At 43.0% G+C, this 27841-nt stretch overlaps 1 protein-coding gene and 1 pseudogene across 1 annotated transcript; both read left to right on the plus strand.

Annotated features, from left to right (window-relative positions):
- Positions 1 to 2486: 2486 nt before the first annotated feature.
- On the plus strand, positions 2487 to 5726 carry LOC116752623 (annotated as a pseudogene).
- A 15433-nt stretch (positions 5727 to 21159) lies between these two features.
- On the plus strand, positions 21160 to 26642 carry LOC116753274 (5-hydroxytryptamine receptor 3C-like). The gene is made up of 9 exons (XM_032630866.1): positions 21160 to 21226; positions 22533 to 22703; positions 23140 to 23180; positions 24065 to 24174; positions 24445 to 24611; positions 25184 to 25344; positions 25708 to 25915; positions 26120 to 26335; positions 26443 to 26642. The coding sequence occupies exons 1-9, from the start codon at positions 21160 to 21162 to the stop codon at positions 26640 to 26642; spliced, it is 1341 nt and encodes a 446-aa protein (XP_032486757.1).
- The last annotated feature ends 1199 nt before the right edge of the window (positions 26643 to 27841 follow it).

The raw sequence follows: 27841 nt of genomic DNA on the forward strand, positions 1-27841 counted from the left end.
ACAGCTAGTGGGAAGCAGCTGTATAGCACAGGGAGATCAGCTTGGTGCTTTGTGACCACCTAGAGGGGTGGGATAGGGTGGGTGGGAGGGAGGTGCAAGAGGGAGGGGCTATGGGGATATATGTATACATATAGCTGATTCACTTCGTTATACAGCAGAAACTAATACAACATTGTAAAGCAATTATACTCCAATAAAGATGTTTTAAAAAAAAAGATGATCAATAGATTGTGGGTGTTTGTGATTCTTGCAGTTAATGACAAAATTTATTTTGCCTTAAATTTATTATGTTCTAAATTATGATCAGAAAATACAAGGTCCAATTGCCATCTCTCTATTTACTTGGCTCTATTTCTTTTTTCTACATACTCCTATCCAATACCTGCATTGTAGGACTGTTGGGGAACTACATAAAATGAAGTATACAACGCCTGGCATACAGTAAAGTACTCAATATGTTAGTTACCGCCTGCAGCAGCAGCAGCAGGAGCAATAGCTTCTGAGATTTCCAGATCCCAGAGTTGAAGCTCTGACTCCCCAGGTCGGAAGAAACCTGTGCCTTACTGCTTTATTTCTCCTGCCTCTATCACCTCCACTTCCTCGCAGCTATATCTACTTCTAAGTCCAATTGGGACTTAGGTCCCGTTTTTCAGCCAACTTTGATAAAAACAAGATATATGTCAACTGTCTTCAGCCACTTTCAGCAGGGTTTGAAGTTAACCCTCCTTTCCTAGATCCAAGGTCTGGGAGCCTAGCCTACCCGTGGAACTCAAGTGTCCCTTGAAAGCCCTTCACTCTTGGCCAGTCCAAGAGTCCGGTGCCCCATGAGTGTGTCCATGTGGACACAGTAGTACTTTGGTCCTACATGACATTATGGCCCAATCCTTTGGTCAAGTTTCCAAAGAAGGGAAGAAATGACTTACAGAGCTGGTGGGGCTGAAGGACTGCAGACATTTCAAACTTTAAACAAAAGATATTTCAGCCTTCTGTCCTATACTTTCCCACTTTGGGCCCCTAAGTCATTCCTGCCTACCTTAGCAGTTTCTATTTTGGGCTGTCATGATCGTCCATTCTAAACAAAGTTTCTTTTGTACTCTAGGTCTTACTCTTCACCCTTTCTGCAAGGAAAAAATGTCTAACTTTCTGGAAATGTAGCTAAGATACTTGATATAACAATGCCCCAATTCACTCATTTGGTCCGATTGTGTTTTTCTACAGAGATGTGACATAAGACATAACATTGACACAGGCCATTAATATTTATGCTAGCTGAGATGACTAGTTTATGATAATGTATAACACTATTGACAACACAAAGATGTTAAAAACAGATCTGCTGTCTGTTTTGTGACATCTAATTATCATGTAATCAATGCATAGAGTAAAAAATTGTATGGAGAACATTAGTCTGGGGGAGAATGAATTAGGGAGGCAGAAAGACTGGAGAGAGGAAATCTAGCTGTGGAATGTTGGAAAAATATGAACAGTAGATAATGAAGCTATGAATCAAGATTTATAATTTGGTATTTGCAATTATTCTGAATGAATACATAACCAAATCACTACATATTGTCACCTTTCCAAATCTGAAGATTCCTTGGCCTTAGAAAAATAATAATTCATATTTCCCCAGCCCATGCTCTATTATTAAAGCGAGTTATTTTGTTATTGATCTCAGCACAGAGCTGCCAAACAGGATGCTTCTCCCTTAATCTTGGCCCAACTTCCTCCCTGCCTGGAGCCCAGAAAGCATACCTGGACAGGGGCAAAGCAGGACACTCTGCTGTGACCTCTCTGGCCACAGCCTCTCACCAGGGTGTGGTCACTTGTCATGAGCAGTATTCAAAACCAGGAACCAAGGGGTGGTTCGAGCTCCTTTAAGCCCCAGGGTTTAGGGGCTCCTGGTGAGTCCCCAGAGAAGAGTCCAGAAGAGGAGGATGGAAGGGGGGTGGCCTGCTAGGAGGGGAATCGTCTTGTGCTTCACTATCAGCCTCCTGCTTCAAGGTAAGATGGGGCAAGAACCGGGAAGACCAGAGTGTGGTTCTGAAGGATATCTAGGAACTTCCTTCTGGCACTTGAAGGACATTAGAATTAACATGTTAAATAGTTCTTCCATAATGTCAGTGTTTTGATTTCCTTTTGGTGACAAACAGAAAGACATTCCACTGCTCAGGACACACAGACCTCCTCTCTCCCTGAATGCATAGAGATCTACCAAACTGTCCCATTACACCACCTCTCCAATTCTACGTTTTCACTGTCCTCCAGTGCCTCCTCCACCACACCCTCAACCTACCCTCCCTGTCTTTTTTCCTTTGATATGGCGTCTATGAAAAGAGTAGCCCTGAAGGAGTAGGTAAAATACTAACAGAGGGTGGCAATCCATCTGAGGGATTGCCTCCATGAGGGAATATTTGTTCCCAGGCTGGGTACATACCTTAAATGTTATGGAAAGAGATGAAGATCACACAAAAGATCACATAAAAATGATACACACTGTATCAGCTGAGAACCTGTGGCTCCCAGACATCATCATCATGGAATCGTGCGTATCTGGGTGGGGGAAAGCCAGCATGAAGCCCATCTGCAAAGAACAGCTGAGGGTCAGTGCACGGCATGGGGACACCAACAGATTCAGACTGGGGCACAGTCTCTGTTAGGTGGCTCCCACAAAACACTATGAGCAGAAGAGATGAGAGAGTGACCTTAGAGAAAGAGCCCAAAAGGAGCACAGTAGGGGAAGACCTGGGATGGAAGGGAGTCAAAAGCTGATGAAGGCACCCACAGCACCCACCTCTCCCTGACTCTCACAAGCAGCGTGGATGTGGATCAGGGACCTCCAGATCTCACCGCCTATGTCAGCAGCGAAGGTCAAATACAGTACGACAGGCCAATGAAGGTGACCAGCACCTGTAATCTGGACATCTTCCACTTTCCTTTTGACCAATAGAACTTCACGTTCACCTTCAGTTCCCTCCTCTACACAGGTGAGCGAGACACATTTTGGTAACCATTTAAGGTTCAAGGGGAAGATATTTAAATGATGTAGGTGTTACTTAGGAAGGTTTTACATTAGTGTTTCTCGACTCTGGCTACCCACTGAAGCTTTTTAAAAATACCAATAACTATGCATTACCTCAGAAATTCCAATTTAATTGTTCCAGGTGGGGCTCAGTTACTGTGATTTTTTATATCTCCCCAGGTGGTGCTAATGTGCAGAGAGGGTTAAGAACTACTGCTTTAATTCCTCAATAAAGTAAATAAATAAAATAAATAAATACTACTACTTTAGATCTTAGATGGCCCTTGCACCAAAGAGGCCCACCTGACCCTGAGTTGCTGCACATCTATAATTTTTAGTTCAAACCTTTTAACATTAATAGCTAACACATTTAAACTGGTAATTAACGTAACTGAATGCCACCAGGTATCCTGTGGCAGAATTGGATAAATTAATCATTATAATAGGCCTGTGTGTAATTATAAAAATATTGAGCTGTTCAAGACTGAGTCCACTGAAACAACATCATAGAATTGGGAAATTGAGAAGAAAAACAGGAAAGTTCTTGACTCATGTTTGAGTCATATCTAATCTTCCCATAACTTTGACTTCAACAACAACAAAGAAACTCCCAATGCTGCAGCCCACACATATGTGAATTGCTGGTCCTGTGACCCATCTGAGACACCCTGGATGCCCTGCTTTAAAGGACAGAGAAGAGAATTTGTTGAAGAAGCTCAGTGAAGGAGGAATTGAATCTTGTGTACAGGAGACTTGAGGAGACTTCTGGACTGAGCGGCCCCGGCCTCCCTTGCAGTGGACAGCATGCTCCTGGGCATGGATAAGGAATTGTGGGTGATAACAGACACGTCTCATAACATCATTCTGACCTGGGGGAGTGGTAGCTCCTGAATATCGACAAGGCCACCCCAGAGACGTTGGTGGACAGCAACCTATATGACCAGATCATGTTCTTTGTAAGTCCAGGGGCCCCTGTTTGACTTCGGAGCCCAGTTGCTCTGTGATTTTCCTCTTGATCTAAGGCCCTTTGGGATGTAAAAATAGTTCCAGGGGGTTAAGCTGGTAGTATGGAACTACCCCCTACCATAACTGCCCTCAAGAAGGATCCCCAAGGCCTCTGCCCTGCAGAGAGGAAGAGCAGCTGGGCTGTTGTAAGAATGGGCGGTCCTGTCCAATGCTCCAAAGTGCCCCACTTGCCCCTAAAATTCTACAGTTGTGTTCCCAGCAGGTGGAACATAAGGGAAAATTAGACAACAAAATTGGGGGCACTTTAGAAGAGGTCACAATTAAATGCATCTGTTACCCAACGAGGTCATCCCATGGCCAGCCTAACTGGACATCAGCAAGGATTGGATAATCAAATATAGAGTTGAGGGACTTCCCTGGTGGTGCAGGGGTTAAGAATCCACCCGCCAATGCAGGGGACACGGGTTCAAGCCCTAATCCGGGAAGATCCCACATGCCGTGGAGCAACTAAGCCAGGGCGCCACAACTCCTGAGCCTGCGTTCCACAACTACTGAAGCCCGCACGCCTAGAGCCCGTGGTCCACAACAAGAGAAGCCACTGAAATGAGAAGCCCGTACACCACAACGAAGACCCAACACAGCCAAAAATAAATAAATAAAATAAATTTAAAATATATATATACAGAGAGAGAGAGAGAGAGAGAGAGAGAGAAAGAGTTGAGCCCTCTGGCATCGGTTATTTGCCACATCCTCCACACTCCTCCCCACCAGGTGGCCGTCAGGCGCAGGCCCAGTCTCTATGTCATAAGCCCCCTGGTGCCCAGGAGCTTTCTGATAGCCACCGACGTCCTCAGCTTCTTCCTGCCAGCAGAAAGTGAGAACCCCGCCCCATTCAAGATGACACTCCTGCTGGGCTACAACGTCTTCCTGCTCATGACGTTGAATGACTTACTCCCTGCCAGTGGCGCCCCCTCTCATCAGTATGGTCCCTCCCACTTTCCGGGGAAGCAAAGGCAGCAGGGGACATGGTGGGAGGCAGGTAGCAGGAGAACCGCTGCCTCTCCACTTAAGGAGGGAATGGATTCTGAGGAAAGATTGGATTTGGGGGAAAAAAATTGTAGTGAGGAATCTGCCCAGATTTATTTATAGTTTGCTTTGCCTTCAGGTGTCTATTTTGCCCAGTGTCTGTCACTGATGGTGATCCGCCTGCTGGAGACCATCTTCATCACCTACCTGCTGCATCTGGCCACCACCCAGCCCCCACCCAGGCCTCGCTGGCCCCATTCCCTGCTTCTACACTGTACCAGCCCAAGGAAACGCTGCCCCGCTGTGCCCCAGAAGGGAACACAGGCCTGGGTCTCAGCCCTGCCCACCTGCCTGGTGAGGGAAATCAGCACGGCCCACGCGTCCTCTCATCACCTTCCCTTCTCTGCTCCCGCCTCCTTCCTGCCCCCACAACCCCCCAGCTGACCTTGGCAGCCCACAGCTGAGTCTCTGTCTCTCCGTAGGTGTGAAGGAGCCCGTGGAGTTGGTGGGGAAGGCGCCAGGTCCCAGGGAGGCAGAGCTAAATGGGTGCCCTGGGTCAGCGAGGGCCCAGCAGGAGGACAAGGCTCAGAAGCAGCACTCGGTCAGCCTGTGGATGCGGTTCAGCCACATGATGGACACCCTGCTCTTCAGCCTCTACCTGCTCTTCCTGGCCCCCTCCATCGTCACGGTCATCATCCTCTGGAACACCTAGGCAGACATCCACACCCACCTCTCCCTGCAAACCACAGCTTGAAGTTTCTCTTGGTCTTAGCGCCAGCCAGACACAGGCCCTTTCCTAATCTTAAACACCCCCAGTGACTACCATGTCCCCTCTATATTCCGAAAACTCCAACAGGGCCCTACCGAGCAGGTTTAGAACAGCCCTAGACAATCTCCTGACTTCTCATATGCACAGTCCTCAATCCTGCACACTTTCGGTGTTCCTTAGCCACACCTAACCTCTGACTCCCTTACCACTGAAGATCGGGGTCAGTGGAGTCTCTCCCTGATTGACTGTCCCAATAAACGACTTTCCAGGGCTTCTCTGGTGGCGCAGTGGTTAAGAATCCGCCTGCCAACGCAGGAGACACGGGTTCAAGCCCTGGTCCGGGAAGATCCCACATGCCGTGGAGCAAATAAGCCCATGCACCACAACTATGAGCCTGTGCTCTACAGCCCGCAAGCCACAACTACTGAGCCTGCGTTCCACAACTACTGAAGCCCGCACGCCTAGAGCCCGTGCTCCACAACAAGAGAAGCCACCGCAATGAGAAGCCTGCACACAGCAACAAAGAGTAGCCTCCGCTTGCTTCAACTAGAGAAAGCCCAGGCACAGCAACGAAGACCAAATACAGCCAAAAATAAATTAATTAATTAAATAAATTAAAGAAGACAAAAACAAAAATGACTTTCCAGGAAGCACTGGCTCCTCAGTACATTTATTATAGCTCCACAAACACTGAGGTAAAGAGTTCTCTTGCAGAAGCTTTGATACTTCACCCTAAACAGGTGTAATCTAATTTGATTTTAAGTCTCTCAGGCACTTTCAGAGATTCAAAGGAATGAAAAGGTCAATCTCATTTGCAAGAAATTACTATAAAATACTTATAATTGCAAAATGTCCCTTTCATCAACCATTTCCATTTCATTTTCTTTTGTGTCATTTTTTACTCTGACAGTTCTTCTGATTTCACAAAATCAAATAGAGAGGGCCTTCTGAATATACATGCCTGGAGGAGGGCCAGGAAGACTAGTTAAGGGCCTCAATTAAAGGGTTCAGGTTACATAGTTGTACAGCCACACAATGGAATGCTTTGTAGCCACTTAAAGTGAGAATACAGATCTCTGTTAAAACCATGGAAACAGGTCCATGATATATAAAGTGGAGAAAACAAGTTACAAAACACTATGTATACATAATTTCTCTTTTAAAAAATAGAGTGCTAGATAGAAATGCAGAGAAAAGGTATGGGTGGCTAGACACCAAAAAAAAAAATAGAGCAAATTTTGTCCTGCATAATAGGATTATCAGTGATTGCTATCTTCTTTTATATCCTTGTCTGTGTTTTCAATGAGCATGTATTATTTTTACAAAAAAAAACCAAAAAACCAACAACAACCTATTTTTTAAAAAAGCGTTCCATATTAACAGTACTTCACACCGCCACCAGCAGATACCCTACGGAGGACTCTTAACAGCTAGCTGGGAGCAAGGGCCTGAGGAGAGAGAGAAATTGAAAGGGAAATGAAAGAATATGAAGGATGAATATCTGGATTATGTTTTAATTATATTCAGTTAGATGAATAGATTTCAGGGATTTATTTATATTTCTGCCTCCACTTGGAGAGTGTGCCTTCCTAAAGGTCAGGTACAATGTCTCATCCATTTTTACAGTTCAGTATATGGTACCATGATCATGATGCCTGACACATCATAAGTGCTTAATAGACTTGTTGAACTATTAAATGCATGAATGAACACCAGCCAGCCAAGAATCAGTGTCTATTAGCTCTAGGTGTAGTCCCTTTATCCCATCTTGGCATTCCATCTTTCATGTATTATTTAAGCCAGTCTGAGACATTTAGTCACCCAAAGTAGTTTCTTATTTCAGTATTCAATAATTCTTAAGCAATATCTTGAATCTTTAACTCAGCCTTTTAACATATTAAGTGCAACACACAGCTGGCATGCCGAAACCTTACATAATAAAGAAGGTTTTTCTTCCTTCACATAACTTTTTAAATTAAACTTTGTATTGCGATACAACATACATACAGAAAAGTGTATGCATCTATGTGTACCACTCAATGAATTTTTAAAATTGATCACACCTGCATAACCACCACCCCAGTGAAGAAATAGAACAACTTTAGGAAAAACACTCCTTGGGGCCCCTCCCAATCATTACTCCCATTTATTCTCTCTGAAGATAATCACTAACCAGACTTCTAGACTCGTTTAGCGTGTTTTAGGATTTTAGATTAATGGAATTACAGTATGTATTCTTTTATGTCTGGCTTTTTTTCCTCAATATTATGTTTGTGAGATTTAGCTATCTTGTGTGAATAGCGATAGTTTGTTCATATTCATTGCTGTATAGGTTTTCATTTAACTACTTTTAGGTTAGTAATTGTAGTCTTATTTAGGAGTTAACAGACTCAAACTTACATTAGTTAAAATCACTGCTCACTTACTGACATTAAAAGAACATTGGGGGACCTCCCTGGCAGTCCAGTGGTTAAGACTCCATGCTTCCAATGCAGGGGTGTGGGTTCTATCCCTGGTCAGGGAACTAAGATCTCACATGCTGCAGGGCACAGCCAAAAAAAAGTTTAAAAAATAATAAAATAAAAATAAAAGAACATCAGCAGATTGCCTTCAATCATGCATTAAACTAGATAATTTAACAGTACTTGCTTATCTCCCTTTATACCCTCAGTTAAAGGGTATAATATTTTAAATCCTTCTTGTAACAAGGAAGGGGATGAAAAAAAGTTGGGATGCTAGATGCATGGTCCAAAGCCTTCTCTCTTCAGGAGAGGGTTCACTCAAGAGTTGAGGGTTCCCTCTTGACCATATGATATTGTGCTGGGAGGAGGAACTGGTTTACAGTGAGAGTATGTCTCCATCTTTCCTACCCATTTCCATGTGGGTATTTTCTCATTTGCCTGATATGTAAGAGTCACTCAGCTAGCATAAATATAAAATTATAACTATAAAACTTCTGGAAGAAACTAGAGCGAAACATACTGCAACACTGTGATAAGCAAAGATTTTGTACACTGAACAAGGGACTATAAAAATAACCAGGTGGGGCTTCCCTGGTGGCGCAGTGGTTGAGAGTCCACCTGCCGATGCAGGGGACACGGGTTCGTGCCCCGGTCTGGGAAGATCCCACATGCCGCGGAGCTGCTGGGCCCGTGAGCCATGGCCGCTGAGCCTGCGCGTCCGGAGCCTGTGCTCCGCAACGGGAGAGGCCACAACAGTGAGAGGCCCGCGTACCGCAAAAAAAAAAAAATAAAAAAAAAAAAAAAAAAAAAAAAAAAAAATAACCAGGTGTATTAGAAGAAGCAAATATAATTTCTAAAAACAAAAAATATAATTATTGAAAACAAAACTTCAGTGGATAAGTTAAAGCAAATTAGAGACAGATAAAAAGGAATTGGTGACTTAGAAGACAAGGCTGAAAATATTTCTCTGCCAGAAAGTGGCAGAGAGAGACAAAGGAATGGAGAAGGAAAAATGAAATGGGGAAAGAAAATTCTAAATGAAACCAAAAGTCAAAAAGGAGGAAAAAAGAAACGAAGTGTGAAATAAGATGGAAGAAATAAATCCAAATATTTTAGTAATAAAAATAAATCTAAATGTACTAAACTCAACAATGTAGTTAGTATTTGTTTAGTTGGATTTTTAAAAGACACACCTAAAATCTAAGGACACAGAAAAGCTAAAGGTAAAAGATAGGAAAAGTTATGTAAAGCAAATACTAATTAAAAGCAAGCTGGGAGGTGGAGTCAAGATGGCGGTGTGGGAAGACACGGACTTACCGTCTCCCCACAACTAGGACGCCTGCCAGCCGCTGGTGGGGGACTCTGTTGCCCAAGGAGATGGGAGGAACCCCAAAGTGAACTGGTAGGAAGCAGAGGGACTGAGGGGGAGGAGAAGTGGAGGCCAGACAGGATCAGCGCCCCTGAGGTCAGGGAGATCAGGACCGGCAGGTGGGAGGGACTCTCCAGGAAGAGCGGGAGAGGAGCAGAGGGCGATCGCCTGGCCCACTGGGGCTGGGGAGCCTGCTGAGCTCCCAAGCTGGTACCCCAACTCCAAGGCCCCCTCCAGGCCATGTGGGTCCCTGGGGGCATAGGAGGGAGGCCTGGTGAGATCAGGAGAGGCAGGCAGGAGGAGCCATCTGGGAGGAACGAGAGAGGAGCAGAGGGCGATTGCCCTGCCCACTTGAGCCCAGGAAGCCTGCTGGGCTCCCAGGCGAGGTCCCCTGCCCTCTGAGACCAGGGGTGGGGGGCACACCTGGGCCTCTTCTGTTCCTTGAGCCTAAGCCTCAACACCTATAGCCCCCAGGGCCTCTTCCAGCCCTGTGGGTCCTAAGCACAGGCCCAACCCACCACCCAAACCTCACCCTTGCTTAGGCCCCGCCCTCCACAGCCAAGGCCTTCCCCCTCCCCCCTTATTTTTTTCTTTACCCTCCTCTTTTTTAATACTGTGGTTCTGATGTACCTTCTGGTTGTTCATTTATCTATATTTTTATTTTTATATTTTTCCTAACATATCTGTTAGTTTCCTAGCCTAATTTATTTTTTACTTTGTTATTGTTTTGTTTTGTTTTATTTGCCACCACACGTGGCTTGTGGGATCTTGGCTTATGAGCCAGGGGTCGGGCTGAAGCTCCTGTGGTGGGAGCTCTGAATCCAAACCACTGGACTGACAGAGAACCTCAGACCCCAGGGAATATTCATCAGAGTGAGGTCTCACGGAGTTCGTCATATCAGCACCAAGATCCAGCTCTACCCAATAGCCTACAAACTCCAGTGTTGGAAGCCTCAGGCCAAACAACAAGTAAGACAGGAACACAATCCCACTCATAAAAGAAAAAAACTGAGATGGCAAAAAAATATGTCACAGATGAAGCAGCAAGGTAAAAACCTACAAGACCGAATAAATGAAGAGGAAATAGGCAATCTACCTGAAAAAGAATTCAGAGTAATGATAGTAAAGATGATCCAGAATCTCAGAAATAGAATGGAGGCAGACTGAGAAAATACAAGAAATGTTCAACAGAGATCTAGAAGAACTAAAGAACAAACAGACAGAGATGAACAACACAATATTGAAATGAAAAATACACTTGAAGGAATCAATAACAGAATAACTGAGGCAGAAGAACGAATAAGTGAGCTGAAAGACAAAATGGTGGAAATACCTGCCAAGAAGCAGAATAAAGAAAAAAGAATGACAAGAATTGAAGACAATATCAGAGACCTCTGGGACAACACTAAATGCACCAACATTCAAATTATAGGGGTCCCAGAAGAAGAGAAAAAGAAAGGGTCTGAGAAAATATTTGAAGAGATTATAGTTGAAAACCTCCATAACATGGGAAAGGAAATAGTCAATAGTCAATCTACCCAGAAAGGATCTCATTCAGATTCAATGGAGAAGTCAAAAGCTTTTCAGACAAGCAAAAGCTAAGAGAATTCAGCACCACCAAACCAGGGTTACAACAAATGCTAAAGAAACTTCTCTAGGTGGGAAACACAAGAGAAGAAAAAGACCCACAAAAACAAACCCAAAACAATTAAGAAAATGGTAATAGAAACATACATATCAATAATAACTTTGAAGTAAATGGATTAAATGCCTCAACCAAAAGACACAGACTGGCTGAATGGATACAAAAACAAGACCCATATATATGCTATCTACAAGAGACTCACTCCAGGTCTAGGGACACATACAGACGGAAAGTGAAGGGATGGAAAAAGGTATTCCATGCAAATGGAAATCAAAAGAAAGCTGGAGTAGCAATACTTGTATCAGATAAAATAGACTTTAAAATAAAGACTGTTACAAGAGATGAGGAGGGACACTACAAAATGATCAAAGAATCAATCCAAGAAGAAGATATAATAATTATGTTTATACACCCAACATAGGAGCACGTCAATACATAAGGCAAATGCTAACAACCATGAAAGAAGAAATTGACAGTAACACAATAATAGTAGGAAACTTTAACACCCCACTTACACCAATGGACAGATCATCCAAACAGGAAATAAATAAGGAAACACAAGCTTTAAATGACATAAGAGACCAGATAGATCTAATTGATATTTATAGAACATTCCACCCCAAAGTGGCAGAATACACTTTCTTCTCAAGTGCACATGGAACATTCTACAGGATAGATCACATCTTGGGTCACAAATCAAGCCTTGGAAAATTTAAGAAATTGAAATCATATCCAGCATCTTTTCTGACCACAACGCTCTGAGATTGAAAGTCAATTACAGGAAAAAAACTCTAAAACACACAAATATGTGGAGGCTAAACAGTGCGCTACTAAATAACCAAGAGATCACCAAAGAAATCAAAGAAGAAATAAAAAATACATAGAAACAAATGACAATGAAAACATGAGAACCCAACCTATGGGATGCAGCAAAAGAAGTTCTAAGAGGGAAGTTTATAGCAACTCAATCTCACCTCAAGAAACAAGAAAAATCTCAAATAAACAATCTAACCCTAAACATAAAACAGCTAGAGAAAGAAGAACAAAGAAAACCCAAAGTCAGTAGAAGAAAAGAAATCATAAAGATCAGAGCAGAAATAAGTGAAATAGAAACGAAGAAAACAATAGCAAAGATCAATAAAACTAAAAGCTGGTTATTTGGGAAGATAAACAAAATGGATAAACCCTTAGCCAGACTCATCAAGAAAAAAAGGGAGAGGACTCAAATCAATAAAATTAGAAATGGAAAAGAAGAAATCACAACTGACACTGCAGAAATACAAAGGATTATAAGAGACTACTACAAATAACTATATGCCAATAAAATGGACAACCATGAAGAAATGGACAAATTCTTGGAAAGGTACAATTTTCCAAGACTGAAACAGCAAGAATTAGAAAATATAAATAGACCTATCACAAGTAATGAAATTGAAACCATAATTTAAAATCTTCCAACAAACAAAAGTCGAGGACCAGATGGCTTCACAGGCGAAATTCTATCAAACATTTAGAGAAGAGCTAATACCTATCCAGCTCAAACTCTTCCAAAATATTGCAGAGGGAGAAACACTCCCAAATTCATTCTATGAAGCCACCATCACCCTGATACCAAAACCAGAAAAAGATATCACAAAAAAAGAAAATTATAGACCAACATCACTGACGAACATAGATGCAAAAATCCTCAGCAAAATACTAGCAAACAGAATCTAACAGCACATTAAAAGGATCATACACCATGAACAAGTGGGGATTTATCCCAGGGATGCAAGAATTCTTCAATATATGCAAAACAATCAATGTGATACACCACATCAACAAATTAAGAAATAAAAACCATATGATCATCTCAGTATATGCAGAAAAAGCTTTTGACAAAATTGAACACTAATTTATTATAAAAACTCTCCAGAAAAATGGGCATAGAGGGAACCTACCTCAACATAATAAAGGCCATATATGACAAACCCACAGCAAGCATCATACTCAATGGTGAAAAACTGAAAGCTTTTCCACTAAGATCAGGAACAAGACAAGGATGTCCACTCTCACCACTCTTATTCAACATAGTTTTGAAGTCCTAGCCACAGCAATTAGAGAAGAAAAAGAAATAAAAGGAATAAAAATTGGAAAAGAAGAAGTAAAACTGTCACTTTTTGCTGATGACATGATACTATACATAGAAAATCCTAAACATGCCACCAGAAAACTACTAGAACTAATCAATGAATTTGGTAAGGTTGCAGGATACAAAATTAATGCAAAGAAATCTCTGGCATTTGTATACACCAGCAATGAAAAATCAGAAAGAGAAATTAAGGAAACACTCCCATTTATGATTTCAACAAAAAGAATAAAATACCTAGGAATAAACTTGCCTAAGGAGGAGAAAGACTTGCACTCAGAAAACTATAAAACACTGATGAAAGAAATCAAAGATGACATAAACAGATAGAGAAATATACTATGTTCTTGGATTGGAAGAATCAATACTGTGAAAATGACTATACTACCCAAAGCAATCTACAGATTCAATGCAATCCCTATCAAACTACCAATGGCATTCTTCACAAAATTAGAATAACAAATCTTAAAATTAGTATGGAGACACAAAAGACCCCAAATAGCCAAAGCAATCTTGAGAAAGAAAAACGGAGTTGGAGGAGTCAGGCTCCCCAATTTCAAACTATACCACAAAGCTACAGTAATCAAGACAGTATGGTACTGGCACAAAAACAGAAATATAGATCAATGGTACAGGATAGAATGCCCAGAGATAAACCCACGCATATATGGGCACCTAATTTATGACATAGGAGGCAAGAATATACAATGGAGAAAAGACAGCCTCTTCAATAAGTGGTGCTGGGAAAACTGGACAGCTACATGTAAAAGAATGAAATTAGAAAACTACTTAACACCATACACAAAAATAAACTCCAAATTGATTAAAGACTTAAATGTAAGACCAGACACCATAAAACTCTTAGAGGAAAACATAGGAAAAGCACTCTTTGACATAAACCACAGCAAGATCTTTTTTGACTCACCTCCTAGAGTAATGGAAATAAAAACAAAAATAAACAAATGGGACTTAATTAAACTTAAAAGCTTTTGCACAGCAAAGGAAACCATAAACAAGACAAAAAGACAACTCTCAGAATGGGAGAAAATATTTGCAAATGAAACAACAGACAAAGGATTAATCTCCAAAATATACAAACAGCTCATGGAGCTCAATATCAAAAAAACAAACAATCCAGTTTAAAAAAATGGGTGGAGGGCTTCCCTGGTGGCGCAGTGGTTGAGAGTCCGCCTGCCAATGCAGGGGACACGGGTTCGTGCCCCGGTCCGGGAGGATCTCACATGCTGCAGAGCGGCTGGGTCCGTGAGCCACGGCCACTAGGCCTGCGCGTCCGGAGCCTGTGCTCCACAACGGGAGAGGCCACAACAGTGAGAGGCCCGCATATAGCAAAAAAAAAAAAAAAATGGGTGGAAGACCTAAATAGACATTTCACCAAGGAAGACATACAGATGGCCAAGAGACACATGAAAAGATGCTCAACATCACTAATCATTAGAGAAATGCAAATCAAAACTACAATGAGATATCACCTCATGCTGGTCAGAATGGCCATTATCAAAAAACCTAGAAACCATAAATGCTGGAAAGGGAACCCTCTTGCACTGTTGGTGGGAATGTAAATTGATACAACCACTGTGGAGAATAGTATGGAGGTTCCTTAAAAAATTAAAAATAGAACTACCATATGACCCAGCAATCCCACTACTGGGCATATACCCTGAGAAAACCATAATTCAAAAAGAGACATGTACCACAATGTTCATTGCAGCACTATTTACAATATCCAAGACATGGAACCAACCTAAATGTCCATCGACAGATGAATGGATAAAGAAGATGTGGCACATATATACAGTGCAATATTACTCAGCCATAAAAAGAAACGATATTGAGCTATTTGTTGTGAGGTGGATGGACCTAGGGTCTGTCATACAGAGTGAAGTAAGTCAGAAAAAGAAAAACAAATACCGTATGCTAACGCATACATATGGAATCTAAAAAAAATGGTACTGATGAACCTAGTTGCAGGGCAGGAATAAAGAAGTAGACATAGAGAATGGACTTGAATACTTGGGGTGGGAGGGGGATGCTGGGGCGAAGTGAGAGTAGCATCAACGTATATATACTACCGAATGTAAAATAGTTGGCTGGTGGGAAGAAGCAGCATAGCACAGGGAGATCGGGCTCGGTGCTTTGCGATGACTTAGAGGGGTGGGATAGGGAGAATGGGAGGGAGGCTCAAGAGGGAGGGGATATGGGGACATGTGTATGCATATGGCTGATTTGCTTTGTTGTGCAACAGAAACTAACACAGTACTGTGAAGCAATTATACTCCAATAAAGATCTATTAAAAAAAAAAAAGCAAGCTGGAATGGTTCTATCAACATCAGACAAAATTGTCATTAAGACAAAAATAATTATTCAGAATAAAGAGAATCTCAACATAACGATAAAATGTTTAATCACTTGGAGAATATAAACATTATAAAGTTGAATGCATCTAATAAAATAGTCTCAAATATATATAAAGCAAAAATAGAAAGAATTAAAAAGATAAAGTGACAGTTCTGTAATTATAATAGATTTCAACACATCTCAAGGTGATAACACATTATTGAAAAAATAATATACTTTAACCACACAGTTAAGTTAGATTTAATGAGAATATATAGAACTCTACAGTTAACAATTGGAAAATACATTCTTTGCAAGCACATTTGGAATATTTACAAAAATTAACTATATATAGACTATAAAGCATGTCTCAAAATTTAGTAGCAGTCAGACTGTATTCTCTGAAATTATTGCTATTATTATTAACACTTAAATAGTACTAATTATGTACCAGCACTGTTCTAAGCATTTTATAATTATGACCTTATTTAATCCTTATAACAACATGATGAGATAAGAGCTATTACTATCATCCATTTTATAGATGAAGAAACTGAGGCAAAGAGGTGAAGTAACTTAAGTAACTTACACCCAAGATCACACAGCTTGTAAATGGTGGACCTGGGATTCACACTGAGGGAGTCCAGCTTTAAAGTTCATGCTCTTAACCACTTTTCTATGCTGCCTCTTTAGTCACAAGCTAGAAACATAAAACTTTTCCACATTTGTAGACTAAAACGTATGTTTCTAAATAACTCATAGATCAAAAAATAATTGATTTTTTTAATCCCTTAGAATTGAAACTAGTACATAACAACACTTGAGGGAGATAAATATTTCAAAGGAAATGTGTAACTTTAAGTAAATATATAGGGACTTCCCTGGTGGCGAAGTGGTTAAGAATCCGCCTGCCAATGCAGGGGACACAGGTTCGAGCCCTGGTCCGGGAAGATCCCATATGCCGCGGAGCAACTAAGCCCGTGCACCACAACTACTGAGCCTGTGCTCTAGAGCCCATGAGCCACAACTACTGAGCCCGTGCACCACAACTACTGAAGCCCACGTGCCTAGAGCCCGTGCTCCACAGCAAGAGAAGCCACCGAAATGAGAAGCCTGCACACCACAACGAGGAGTAGCCCCCACTCGCCGCAACTAGAGAAAGCCTGCACGCAGCAATGAAGACCCAACACAGCCTAAAATAAATTTATAAATAAATATATACGAAAAGAAGAAAGGATGCCACAATTCTCGGAAATATGAAAGTAATGTGTAGTAACAGATCAGTGGTTACCTGGGGTCAGAATGGAGTGGGGAAGGGCAGGAGGGAGTGGTTGCAAAGGTTATAACCACTCCTTGGTTGTGATGATGGTTTCACAGGTGCATATATATATGTCAAAACTCGTCAAAGTGGAGTCTTTGAACAGTTTATTTTATGCCAATTATACCTCAATAAAACAATTTTATAAATGTACCATAGGGAAAAAAACTTAAACGTTATATGAGGGTGTAAAGTGAAAAGTCCTTCTGCATTCCCCACCTGCCACTACTAATGTCTTTGAAGTCTCCCATGAGAACTTTCCCAAGCATATCCATCTCCCTTTCCTCCAAGGAGGTAATAACTCTTCTAAATTTTGTATTTATTATTCTCTTACTTTTTGTTTTAGTTTTACTGCATAAGCATATTTCAAACAATCTGTTGTTTAAATATGTATATTTTGGAATACACATATGTTAGATAATATCATACTGTATATATTATGCAACTTGTTTTTTATTATTCAACATTGTACTTTTTTTTCCCAACATTATACTTTTGAGATTTAACCATGTTGATAGAGGAAGTGAAGTTAATTCAGCTCTTTGCTGCATAGTATTATAGTATTCCATTACATAATTATCTGCACTAATATTATAGCCGCTAACCACATGTGGCTACTGAGCACTTAAAATGCAGCTGTTATGACCGGGAGACTGAATTTTTAATTTTAGTTAATTTAAATTTTAATAGCCACATGTGACTAATAGCTACATACTAAACAGTGCGCTGCTAGAGTGTGCACCTAGAAGTAGAACTGCTGGTTCTTACAATACACACATCTTCACAGCATATTGTTTTCCAAAGTGCTTTTCCTCCCACCCACAGTGCACCCACAGTGCATAGGAGTTTCTGTGGCTCTACAGCCTCACCAACACTTCTATTATCAGACTTTTAAAGTTTTGCCATCTATTGAGTGTGAAATTATATTTTCTTGTGATTTTAAGTTAATTTGCTTTCCATAATTGCAAATGAGATTGAGTTTCTTTTTATTGTTTAGTGACTGTGTTTCCCCTTCTGTAAAATGCCAACTCAGTACATGTCTTCAGTACATTTTTATAATACATGGGGGAGGTAGTTGTTGTTACTCATTTATAGGCATGTCATATTTTTCTATTATTATTTTGTTAGTTATATATGTGTTGCAAACATATTTTCTCAGTTTGTGACCTGACTTTTCATATTTAGTGTCCTTTAATGAACAAAAGTTTTAAATTTTCAACATTGCTGAAGTTATGTTTATCACTTTAGGGTCCCATGTTAATAAATCCTTGCTTATCCAAAATCTGAAATTTCTAAAAATGCAGAAAAACTGGATCACTCACCCTTCATTGGTGATAATGTAGAATGGTATTGCCACTCTGGGGAAGAGTATCCCAGTTTCTTTAAAAACTGTATATGCAGGGAGTTCCCTGGTTGCCTAGTGGTTAGGATTCCAGACTTTCACTACCATGACCACGCGGGGCAGCCAAAAACAAACAAACAAAAAAATTGTACATGAGAATACCATACAATCCAGCAATTACACTTCTGGGTATTTATTCCAGAAGACTTATGTGCACACAAAAACCAGAACACAAATGTCTCTAGCAGCTTTATGCATAATAGACAAAAACTACAAACAACTCTGTGAAGAAAAACATATTTGACCCCTGCTCCCAGTTCCTGACACAGAGTTCCTAAAACCCTGTAATTTCCTGAGTGATAGGGGTGTTAGGAACATCTTTTGTTCTGATATTTGGTCTTTGATCCTGTTCCTGACACAGACCTCCTAAATCCCTTGAATTTCCTGGATGATAGGAGCACTTTTTGCTCTCCTGAGGTGACTTTTGGTGGACTCCTGGATAGCTTCAGGATGGGGACTGTTCACTAGAAAGACCAAGCCATGATTAGAAGCTCCAACCCCCAGCCTCTGAAAAGAGGAGAGGAGCTGGAGATTGAGTTAATAATCAATCATGCCCATGTAATGAAGCTTCCATAAGAAATCCTGAGCTATGGAGTTTGGAGAGCTTCTGGATGGACGAATACATCCACGTGCTGGGAGGGTGGCACACCCCAACGCCACAGGGACAGAAGTTCTTGTGCTCAGGACCCTTCCAGACCTTGCCCTGTATGTCTTTTCATCTGGCTATTTATCTGTATCCTTTATTATGTACTTTATAATAAACCAGTAAACACAAGTGTTTCCATGAGTTCTATGAGCCATTATAGTAAACTATCAAACCTGAGGATGGGGCTGTGGGAACCCCTAATTTATAGTCAGTTGTTCGGAAGTACGGGAGGTCTGGGTTTGTGACTGGCATCTGAAGAAGGGGGCAGTCTTGTGGGAATGAGACTTTTACCCGTGGGATCTGCACTAACTCTGGGTAGTTAATGTCAAAATTGCTTGGTATGAGGGGGGAAAAAACCCCACACATTTGGTGTCCAAAGTGTTGTGAGTAAAACAGAGGAAATAAGTGTTTTCCCTTAAAACTCAGAAGTCCTTCACCAGGTGAAAAACAAACTGTGGTACATCCATACCATGGACTACTACTCAGCAATGTAAAAGGGGTGAGTACTTAAACAGGCAGCAATCTGGATGGATCTCCAGAGAATTTTGTTGAATGAAAAAAGCCAATCCCAAAAGGTTACATCTGCATGATTTGATCTATATAACATTCTTGAAATGACAAAATTATAGAAATGGAGAACAAATGAATGGTTGCCAGGTGGTGGAAGAATGGGGAGGGAGGTAGTTGTAGCTATAAAAGGGTGACGTGAAAGAATCCTGGTGTTAATGTTCTGTACCGTGAGTGTAGCAATAGCAATAGCAATAGCAATATCCTGATTGTGGTCTCTCAATATAGCCCATCCCACAGGTTTTCAATAATGTGTGAACCAGAACCATCCAGGGAGCTTTCGGACATACACACACAAACCTCCAAATGATTTTTCTACTCACACACATTACCTGACAGCGCCAGGGCTCTAGGCCTTTATAGACATTAGATAAGGAAGGGTAAGTGGGAGAGTTCTGTTTTAGGAGAATGGCAAAATAAAGGATTAGGTTGGGGGAAACTAGATACAGGAAACCTTATGAAGAAACTATTCCAACAGTACATACAAGGGATGACGCAATTCTGTACTGTGGTGCTAGCTGCGGGGACAGAGTTCTGAGAGGTTTATGTCTCAGAAAAGGAGCTTAGGGCTTCCCTGGTGGTGCAGTGGTTAAGAATCCGCCTGCCAATGCAGGGGACACGGGTTCGAGCCCTGGTCCTGGAAGATCCCACATGCCGCGAAGCAACTAAGCCCGTGTGCCACAGCTACTGAGCCTGCGCTCTACAGCCTATGAGCCACAACTACTGAGCCCGTGTGCCACAACTACTGAATCCCATGCACCTAGAGCCCGTGCTCCGCAACAAGAGAAGCCACTGCGATGAGAGGCCCGCACACCGCAACAAAGAGTAGCTCCTGCTCACCGCAACTAGAGAAAGCCCACGCACAGCAATGAAGACCCAATGCAGCCAAAATAAATAAATTAATTAATTTTAAAAAAAGGAGCTTAACCTCTCAAGCAAGCTTCTTAACTAAGTATTGACAGTAATCCCTAATGTCCGCAGTTGGATAGAGGATAAACTTTTAGGTCTGCAACAAAATAATTACATGTTCTTGCCTTGTGAAATCAGCAAGTGTCCCCGCCACAAGACAGCATACCCATCCCCTCCTGGTGGTCCTGCACTTTCTCTGAGGCACAGTTAGTTCCAGAAGGACCTGAGGCGACCTTTATCAATGGCCTCACCTGCCCCATCTCCCAAGTCCCCCAGTTTTCCTGAAAGGTCCTTGTTACTCAACTTTAAACCACTTATCTAGACGGCTAAACAGGCACTTCTCCCCTAGTCTTGGCCTAACTTCCTCCCTGCCTGGAGCCCAGAAGGCATACCTGGACAGGGGCAAAGCAGGACACTCTGCTGTGATCTCTCTGGCCACAGCCTCTCACCAGGGAGTGGTTACCTGTCATGAGCAGTATTCAAAACCAGGAACCAAGGTGTGGTCTGGGCTCCTTTAAGCTCCAGAGTTTGGGGGTTCCTGGTGAGTCCCCAGAGAAGAGTCCAGAAGAGGAGGATGGAAGGGGGGTGGCCCACGACAGGGGAATTCCTCCTCTGCCTCCCTGTCAGCCTTCTGCTTCAAGGTAAGACAGGGCAAGAATAGGGAAAGAGGGGAATACTGTTCTGGGAAAATTCCAGAAACCCCCTCATTCCCCAGAACTAGAAAGCATCTAAAATAACTGGGTTATACATTGCTTTTCTCTGTAGTATCTATATTTTGGTTTCCTTTGGGAAACAGATGAAACGCCCATTTCACTGATCAGTACGCATAGTGCCCATCTCATTTGCCTGCATAGACATCTACCAAATTGTCTGTCCTTCCATTTTACCACCTTTCTGATTCCACCCCTTTATAATGTTCAACTCTTCCTTTATACCAAGATTAGTAACTATGAACAGGGCCGTTTGGGTCCTGTTAATAATAACATAACTCCTTTCCCACCTCACTTGGGAAGATCTTGTAGAGGAGGTAATATGGAGGGGAAAGGACAATGTTTGCTTCCCCCCAGATATGCTTCTCCTTAGTCTGGAGATGTACCTTATGAGTTAACTGGTATGGGGAGACAGTAGAAGAGGCATGGGAAAGAACTTGCTGGGCTCAGCTACAGGAATAACCGGAGTCACCTACGGTTGGCGTGTGGGTGAGGTGGGCAGAAGGGCTTTTACGTTTCGTCACATAGCTCCACCAGTCACATGGTAGATGACCAATGAGATCTTTTCAAGATGGTGATGATGAAAATGGCTCCCACAGATCTCAGAGGAAGTCATTGGGTTTGAGAAGGGCATAGAGCACAGAACAGTGTAGGCAGTCAATAAATTTACATTGACTGCAACGTTCCTTAAGTTCCCACATGTTTTACATCACACTCATGTTTACTTCTCTCCAAACTTTTCCTTTCAGGAAATGAGAAAACATGAAAGTGGGAAGGGACCACTGAGAAACAAAATTTTAGGGGAGTTTTGTTCAGTGTCTCTGAGGAAGAATCACAATAGAGCTAGAGAGAAAAAAGTATGGTCAGACAAAGGCCAAAACTTTAGGGTTATGACTATGGAAGGAATAGGCCTCCCCAGAGAGGCAGTCTGCATACAGATTTGGGTAGGATTTATATGGGAGCAAAACCACAGGAAGAAAGGGCTGAGCCCTGACTCAGCTCACCACATCAACTTCCATCATTTGCCTACCAGACCAGACCAGCCCCCCGCACCGCCCTGGCAGGAAGAACTTGGCATTCGGGAATCTTGGCCTAAGAAGGAGGGGTTCACATGCCCACCCCATGTCCACATTTTCTTTCTCTGCAGAGAGGCTCTAGAGTCCCAGCCCTGGCACTCCTCTCACTTAGGAAACAGAAAAGCCCTATTCCCATCTCACAGGGTCTCTACTCTCTACAGGAGGGACAAACACTTTCAGCATCAATTGTTCAGTCTTTGACCAGCGCAGCATAGACCCTGCTGTCTTCCAGGCTATACTTAACCAGAAGGACTTCCGTCCAGTAATCAACTACAGCATCCCCACTCATATCAGCATCTCCTTCACCCTGTCTGCCATCCTTAAAGTGGTGAGTTTTGACTGATAACATTCTTTCCATAGCCTGCTAATAGGAAACAAGAACTCTTTATCCTGTCAATCCAACACTGCACCTGTCCAGTAGTGAGCAAAGAGTCCCCTGAATGAATTCTGTACAAGTTAAATGTTCATCCTATGGGGTGGAGAGACATGAAGGGGAACACAGCTGTGACATTTCTGCAGGTAACGTTTGTCCTTGAGTCCTGCCCTTATAGGAAAATTATACTAAGAAAACATTCCCAATGGGCCCCCATGCTGTTTTTTCCCCTATATTTTCCATGCAACCTGCATTTTTCTGAACTACTTTCTTTTGAGACTTGTAATTGAAAAGCTGAACTGTCACATGGGACCACTTAGGAAACAAAGGAAGGAGGTAGACTAGGACCTGATTTCATGTCATTAATGATCCTGGACGGGGATCTTTTGGTCAAGATGCACAACTTCAGCTGATGTCATTTCTGTGGTTAAAGTTGGTATGTAAGCTCAGCTTTCTTCTCTTTTTCTCCTTGCCTGATTTTCTGGCTTTGTTTGCAAAAATCACAATTGTTGAAATTGACAGTGCCCAAGGAAATACTCAAAGCCAACCAGAATGGGGCCAGTGCTGGTGACAAATAGCTTTCTGGGCTGCCAATCAACTTTGAAATTCAGATGGAAAAAACAGAAAGATGGAGCGCAGCACAGTTGGAAGCCCCTAAGTAAGCTTCAAGGTCCAAATGTATCCAGCACCCAGCTTAAGATTTCCCTTGAGCAGGAAGTGAAAGGCCAGTAAGACTTTGTTAGCTAGAGAAGAGGGACATTATCACCAGAAAGAGAAGAGGAATCAGAGTTTAAAAGGAAATGTGCTTTAAAAAAAAACAAAAAAAAAAAACCCACAGGGAATTCTCTGGTGGTCCAGTGGTTAGGACTCCGCACTGCCACTGCAGGGGGCACAGGTTCCATCCCTGGTCGGGGAACTAAGATCCCTCATGCCGTGCAGTGTGGCCAAAAAAAAAAAAAGATCAAAACAAAACAAAAAAGCAAGATGCATAACAATGTGCACAGTATCATTCTCTCTGTGTAAATAAAGATGAATGCTGGAATATATATTTTTCTAGAATGATATATAAAAAACTGTTAATAATGGACCTGAGTTGGGGATATGAACTGAGTTGGACTAAATTAAGGAGGGAAAAAATTATTCTTTATATTATACCTTTCTGGAATTGTTGAAATTTTATCATATGCCCATAGTACATACATTTAGAAAAAAAATACATACATATGTATATATTTTTAAGGGACTGGAAGGGCAGGAGATGCTGACATAAACTAGCTCCAGGTTTCAGCCATAACCATCCCTCTGGGCCCTATGCCCTAGATCTGGAGTCACCCATTCATCAGCTGGGACCCAGAAGAATGTGGTGATATCAATAAACTCACTGTGACAGCTGAGAACCTGTGGCTCCGAGACATCTTCATCGTGGAATTGTGGGTATCAGGGCTGGGAAAAGCCAGGGGAAGACCCTTCTGCAAGGAGCAGGTGAGGGCACTGCAGGGCAAACCCATTCAGCGGGCCAACTGAAAACTTATTTCAGAGAGGAGCACAATCACAGCTCATCAACTTCTCCACTAGAAATGAGAAAGCAGTAGGGAGAAAAGATGGCGGAGTGGCAGCATTGGGAAGCCCTGCCTTAAGAGCAAAACGTAAACTGATGTGAAACCCAGAGCTTTTGCGCCCCCTCCCCTTCCACCACTTAGCAACGATGTGGATCACACTCTGGATGGCCTCTCCGCCTGTGTGACTAATGAAGGTCATGTTGTGTACAACAAACCGATGCAGGTGACCAGCATCTGTAGCCTGGACATCTACTTCTCTTTTGACCAGAAGAACTGCACCCTCACTTTTAGCTCTTTCCTCTACACAGGTGAGTTGCAGTGGCGGTTCTGGCACGGGGTAAACTGAGATCAACCGTGGGGCAACAAAAAACACTCAGAAGCAAAGTCATTTTTTTATTTTTAATTTTTATTTTTTGCGGTACGCGGGCTTCTCACTACCGTGGCCTCTCGCATTGCGGAGCACCGGCTCCGGACGCGCAGGCTCAGCGGCCATGGCTCACGGGCCCAGCCGCTCCACGGCATGTGGGATCTTCCCAGACCAGGGCACGAACCCATGTCCCCTGCATCGGCAGGCGGACTCTCAACCACTGCGCCACCAGGGAAGCCCACAGTCATTTTTTTTAATGCATAAAAAGGGACAGTGGAGTATTTGCTAATTGGGGGTGTGTGGATGGTGGGGTAGGGGAAGTTGAACTTAAGAGAGAACAAGACTTCCTGAGAAAGCCCAGAATTGAAAGAAGGCAATTGGGCAGCAAGGAAGTCACATTACAGGACTGTCTGAAAGAGGTAGCTAAAGCAGTTGTTGAATCACCTCTCTGAGCCCCACACAGAGTAGGTGCTGAGCAGATGTGTGCTGAGTGAGTGTCTGTCTCCCCTGCAGTGGAAAACATGTTGCTGGGCATGGACAAGGAAGTGTGGGACATAACAGACACCTCGCGTGACATTGGCCACACACAAGGGGAGTGGGAGCTCCTGGGCATCAACAAGGCCACCCCGAAGATATCTGTGGGCTTCAGCCTTTTTGACCAGATCATGTACTATGTAAGGCCAGAGATTCTGGCATGGCTGTCCAACCCCCATATCTTTCTCATCGTACGCTTCTAAATCTCAGAGCCTCTCACCTTTTGCCCTAAGACCAGACCCTGGGCACCATAACCCTCATAGCGTTCCTCTCTCCCAAGTCCCCCAAAGAAGTCCCCCTCTCTGAACCTGCCAGCTCTGGCCTAGGTTTTCTTTGGTGGGTATGGGGGAGTCCTATTAGTCATATGAAAGCTGCTCCTCATCCAGTCCCAGAAAGAGCCCCTGCTGGAGTGAGGACATCAAGAAAGGAAGAGTCTGGAATCATCTCTTGGTTTCCCTTCAGTTCTAGCTTCACCTGGTTCTCTGCTCTCTCCTCCCCACCAGGTGGCCATCAGGCACAGGCCCAGCCTCTACGTCATAAGTCCCCTGATGCCCAGTAGCTTTCTGATCACCATCGATGCCCTCAGCTTCTTCCTGCCAGTAGAAAGCGAGAACCACGCCCCATTCAAGATGACACTCCTGCTGGGCTACAACGTCTTCCTGCTCATGACATTGAATGACTTACTCCCTGCCAGTGGCACCTCCATCATCAGTATGGCCCCACCCCACTGTTGAAAAATGAAAAAAGAAAAAATAAAGAGGCAGGGTAAGCTGGTGAACTGGCTAGATCTGCTGAGGCAGCAGAGGGAGACAGTGGTCATCTTAGAAAGGGCTCAATGTGTGAGACAGAAAAAAGGGGGGCTTGGTGGTTCCTCTGGACCTGACTCACTCAGGTGTGCTCTTTCCCGCCACCCAGGTGTCTACTTCGCCCTGTGTCTGTCACTGATGGTGGTCAGCCTGCTGAAGACCATCTTCATCACCTACCTGCTGCACCTGGCCACCACCCAGCCCCCACCCAGGCCTCGCTGCCTCCGTTCCCTGCTTCTACACTGCACCAGCCCAAGGAAATGCTGCCCTGCTGCTCTCTGGAAGGAGGATGTGGGCCTGGGCCTCACACCCACCCACCTGTCTGGTAAGAGAAGTCTGTACTGCCCACACTCTCTGCACTGGGCCCAACTTCCCATTTCTCTAATCCTGTCTCCTTCCTACTTCACAGCTGAGTCTCTGCCCTCTCGACAGGACAGGAGCCAGGGGAATTGGGAGGGAAGGAGCTGGAACCCAGAGAGGCAGAACTGAGTGGTGCCTCAGGATGGACAAGGGCCCGGCTAGCTGACCTGTGGGTGCATTTCAGCCACATGATGGACACCCTGCTCTTCCGCATCTACCTGCTTTTCTTGGCCACCTCCATCACCACGGTCATCATCCTCTGGAACACCTAGGAGTAGTGTTCTAACGGTGCAAGAATACCTGGTGTTCAGGTTTCCTTGGCTTCAACTAACCATCCCAGGCCCTGTTCCCCTGCTCCAGTTCACATACAACAGTCCCAGAAATGTGCCCGTGATCCCTGCTCCAGCCTTCCCAGGGCTTAAACAGAACTACTGCCGACTCTCTCAGAACTGACAGTATATTTCCAAAACACAATGAATTCAGAATATACATGTTTATGTTAGAAATATCATTTTTACTAGAAAAGGAAGGCTTTATAATAAAGGCTACAAATATTTACCAAAAAGTAATTCATGTTGCTGGAATAGAGGACAGGTACTAAACCTCTTGAAAAATAGGCTGAAATATTTATTTATTGTTTTAATAAATATTTATTGAGCATCTACTACCTGCTAGGCACTGTTCTGAATTGTGAAGATACAGCAGTGAACTAAACTGGCAAAAATCTCTATCCACACGGAGCTTACCTTGGCGGTGGGTGGAGACTGACAGTAAAAAAGATAAGTGAGAGAAACATAGAGTATGTGCTAAGTACCAAGGAGAAAACGCAAATCAGGGAAGGCAGAATGGGAAATGTGCGGAGAGGCTGAAAGTTTAGGAGGGTGGCCAAGTTAGACCTCATGATAACCTCCTGCCGGGCTGGGTCCTGTGCATTGTTCCACAATAATGCCAGCTGGAGACTGCTGTAACCCAGTCTTTTACGAGAGGCTCAGAGGTTATGTAACTTGCCCAAAGTCATGCAGTTCTTGCTATTTTTAGTTCATTTTTTCAGGGATAGATTTCGGGTGTGTGCTTAATGAATGTTTATTGAGCCCAGGTGAGGGGAAAAACAAATGTCCTTGGGTAACCCTGTGGGAGACTTGAGGAATCAAGTACAATGTCTGTCCTCAAAGAGCTTGTGGCACAGCTGGAGAACTAAAATACATATGTAAATAATTTCAATGAAATGTAGAACATGTTTTTAAAGCTTTGTTGAGCACCATTAAAGAGAAACTGCAGGAATTCCCTGGTGGTCCAGTGGTTAGGACTTGGTGCTCTCACTGCCAGGGCCCTAGGTTCTACCCCTGGTCAGTGAACTAGGATCCTACAAGAGCGCCACATGGCCAAAAAAAAGAGAGAGAGAGAGAAACTGCTATAGAGTTCAAAGGAGAAAGGATTCCTCTAGCTGGAGCAATGGTTCTCAATCCTGGCT

Source organism: Phocoena sinus, chromosome 4, assembly GCF_008692025.1.
Source record: "Phocoena sinus isolate mPhoSin1 chromosome 4, mPhoSin1.pri, whole genome shotgun sequence".
In the NCBI taxonomy this organism is placed as follows: Eukaryota; Metazoa; Chordata; class Mammalia; order Artiodactyla; family Phocoenidae; genus Phocoena; species Phocoena sinus.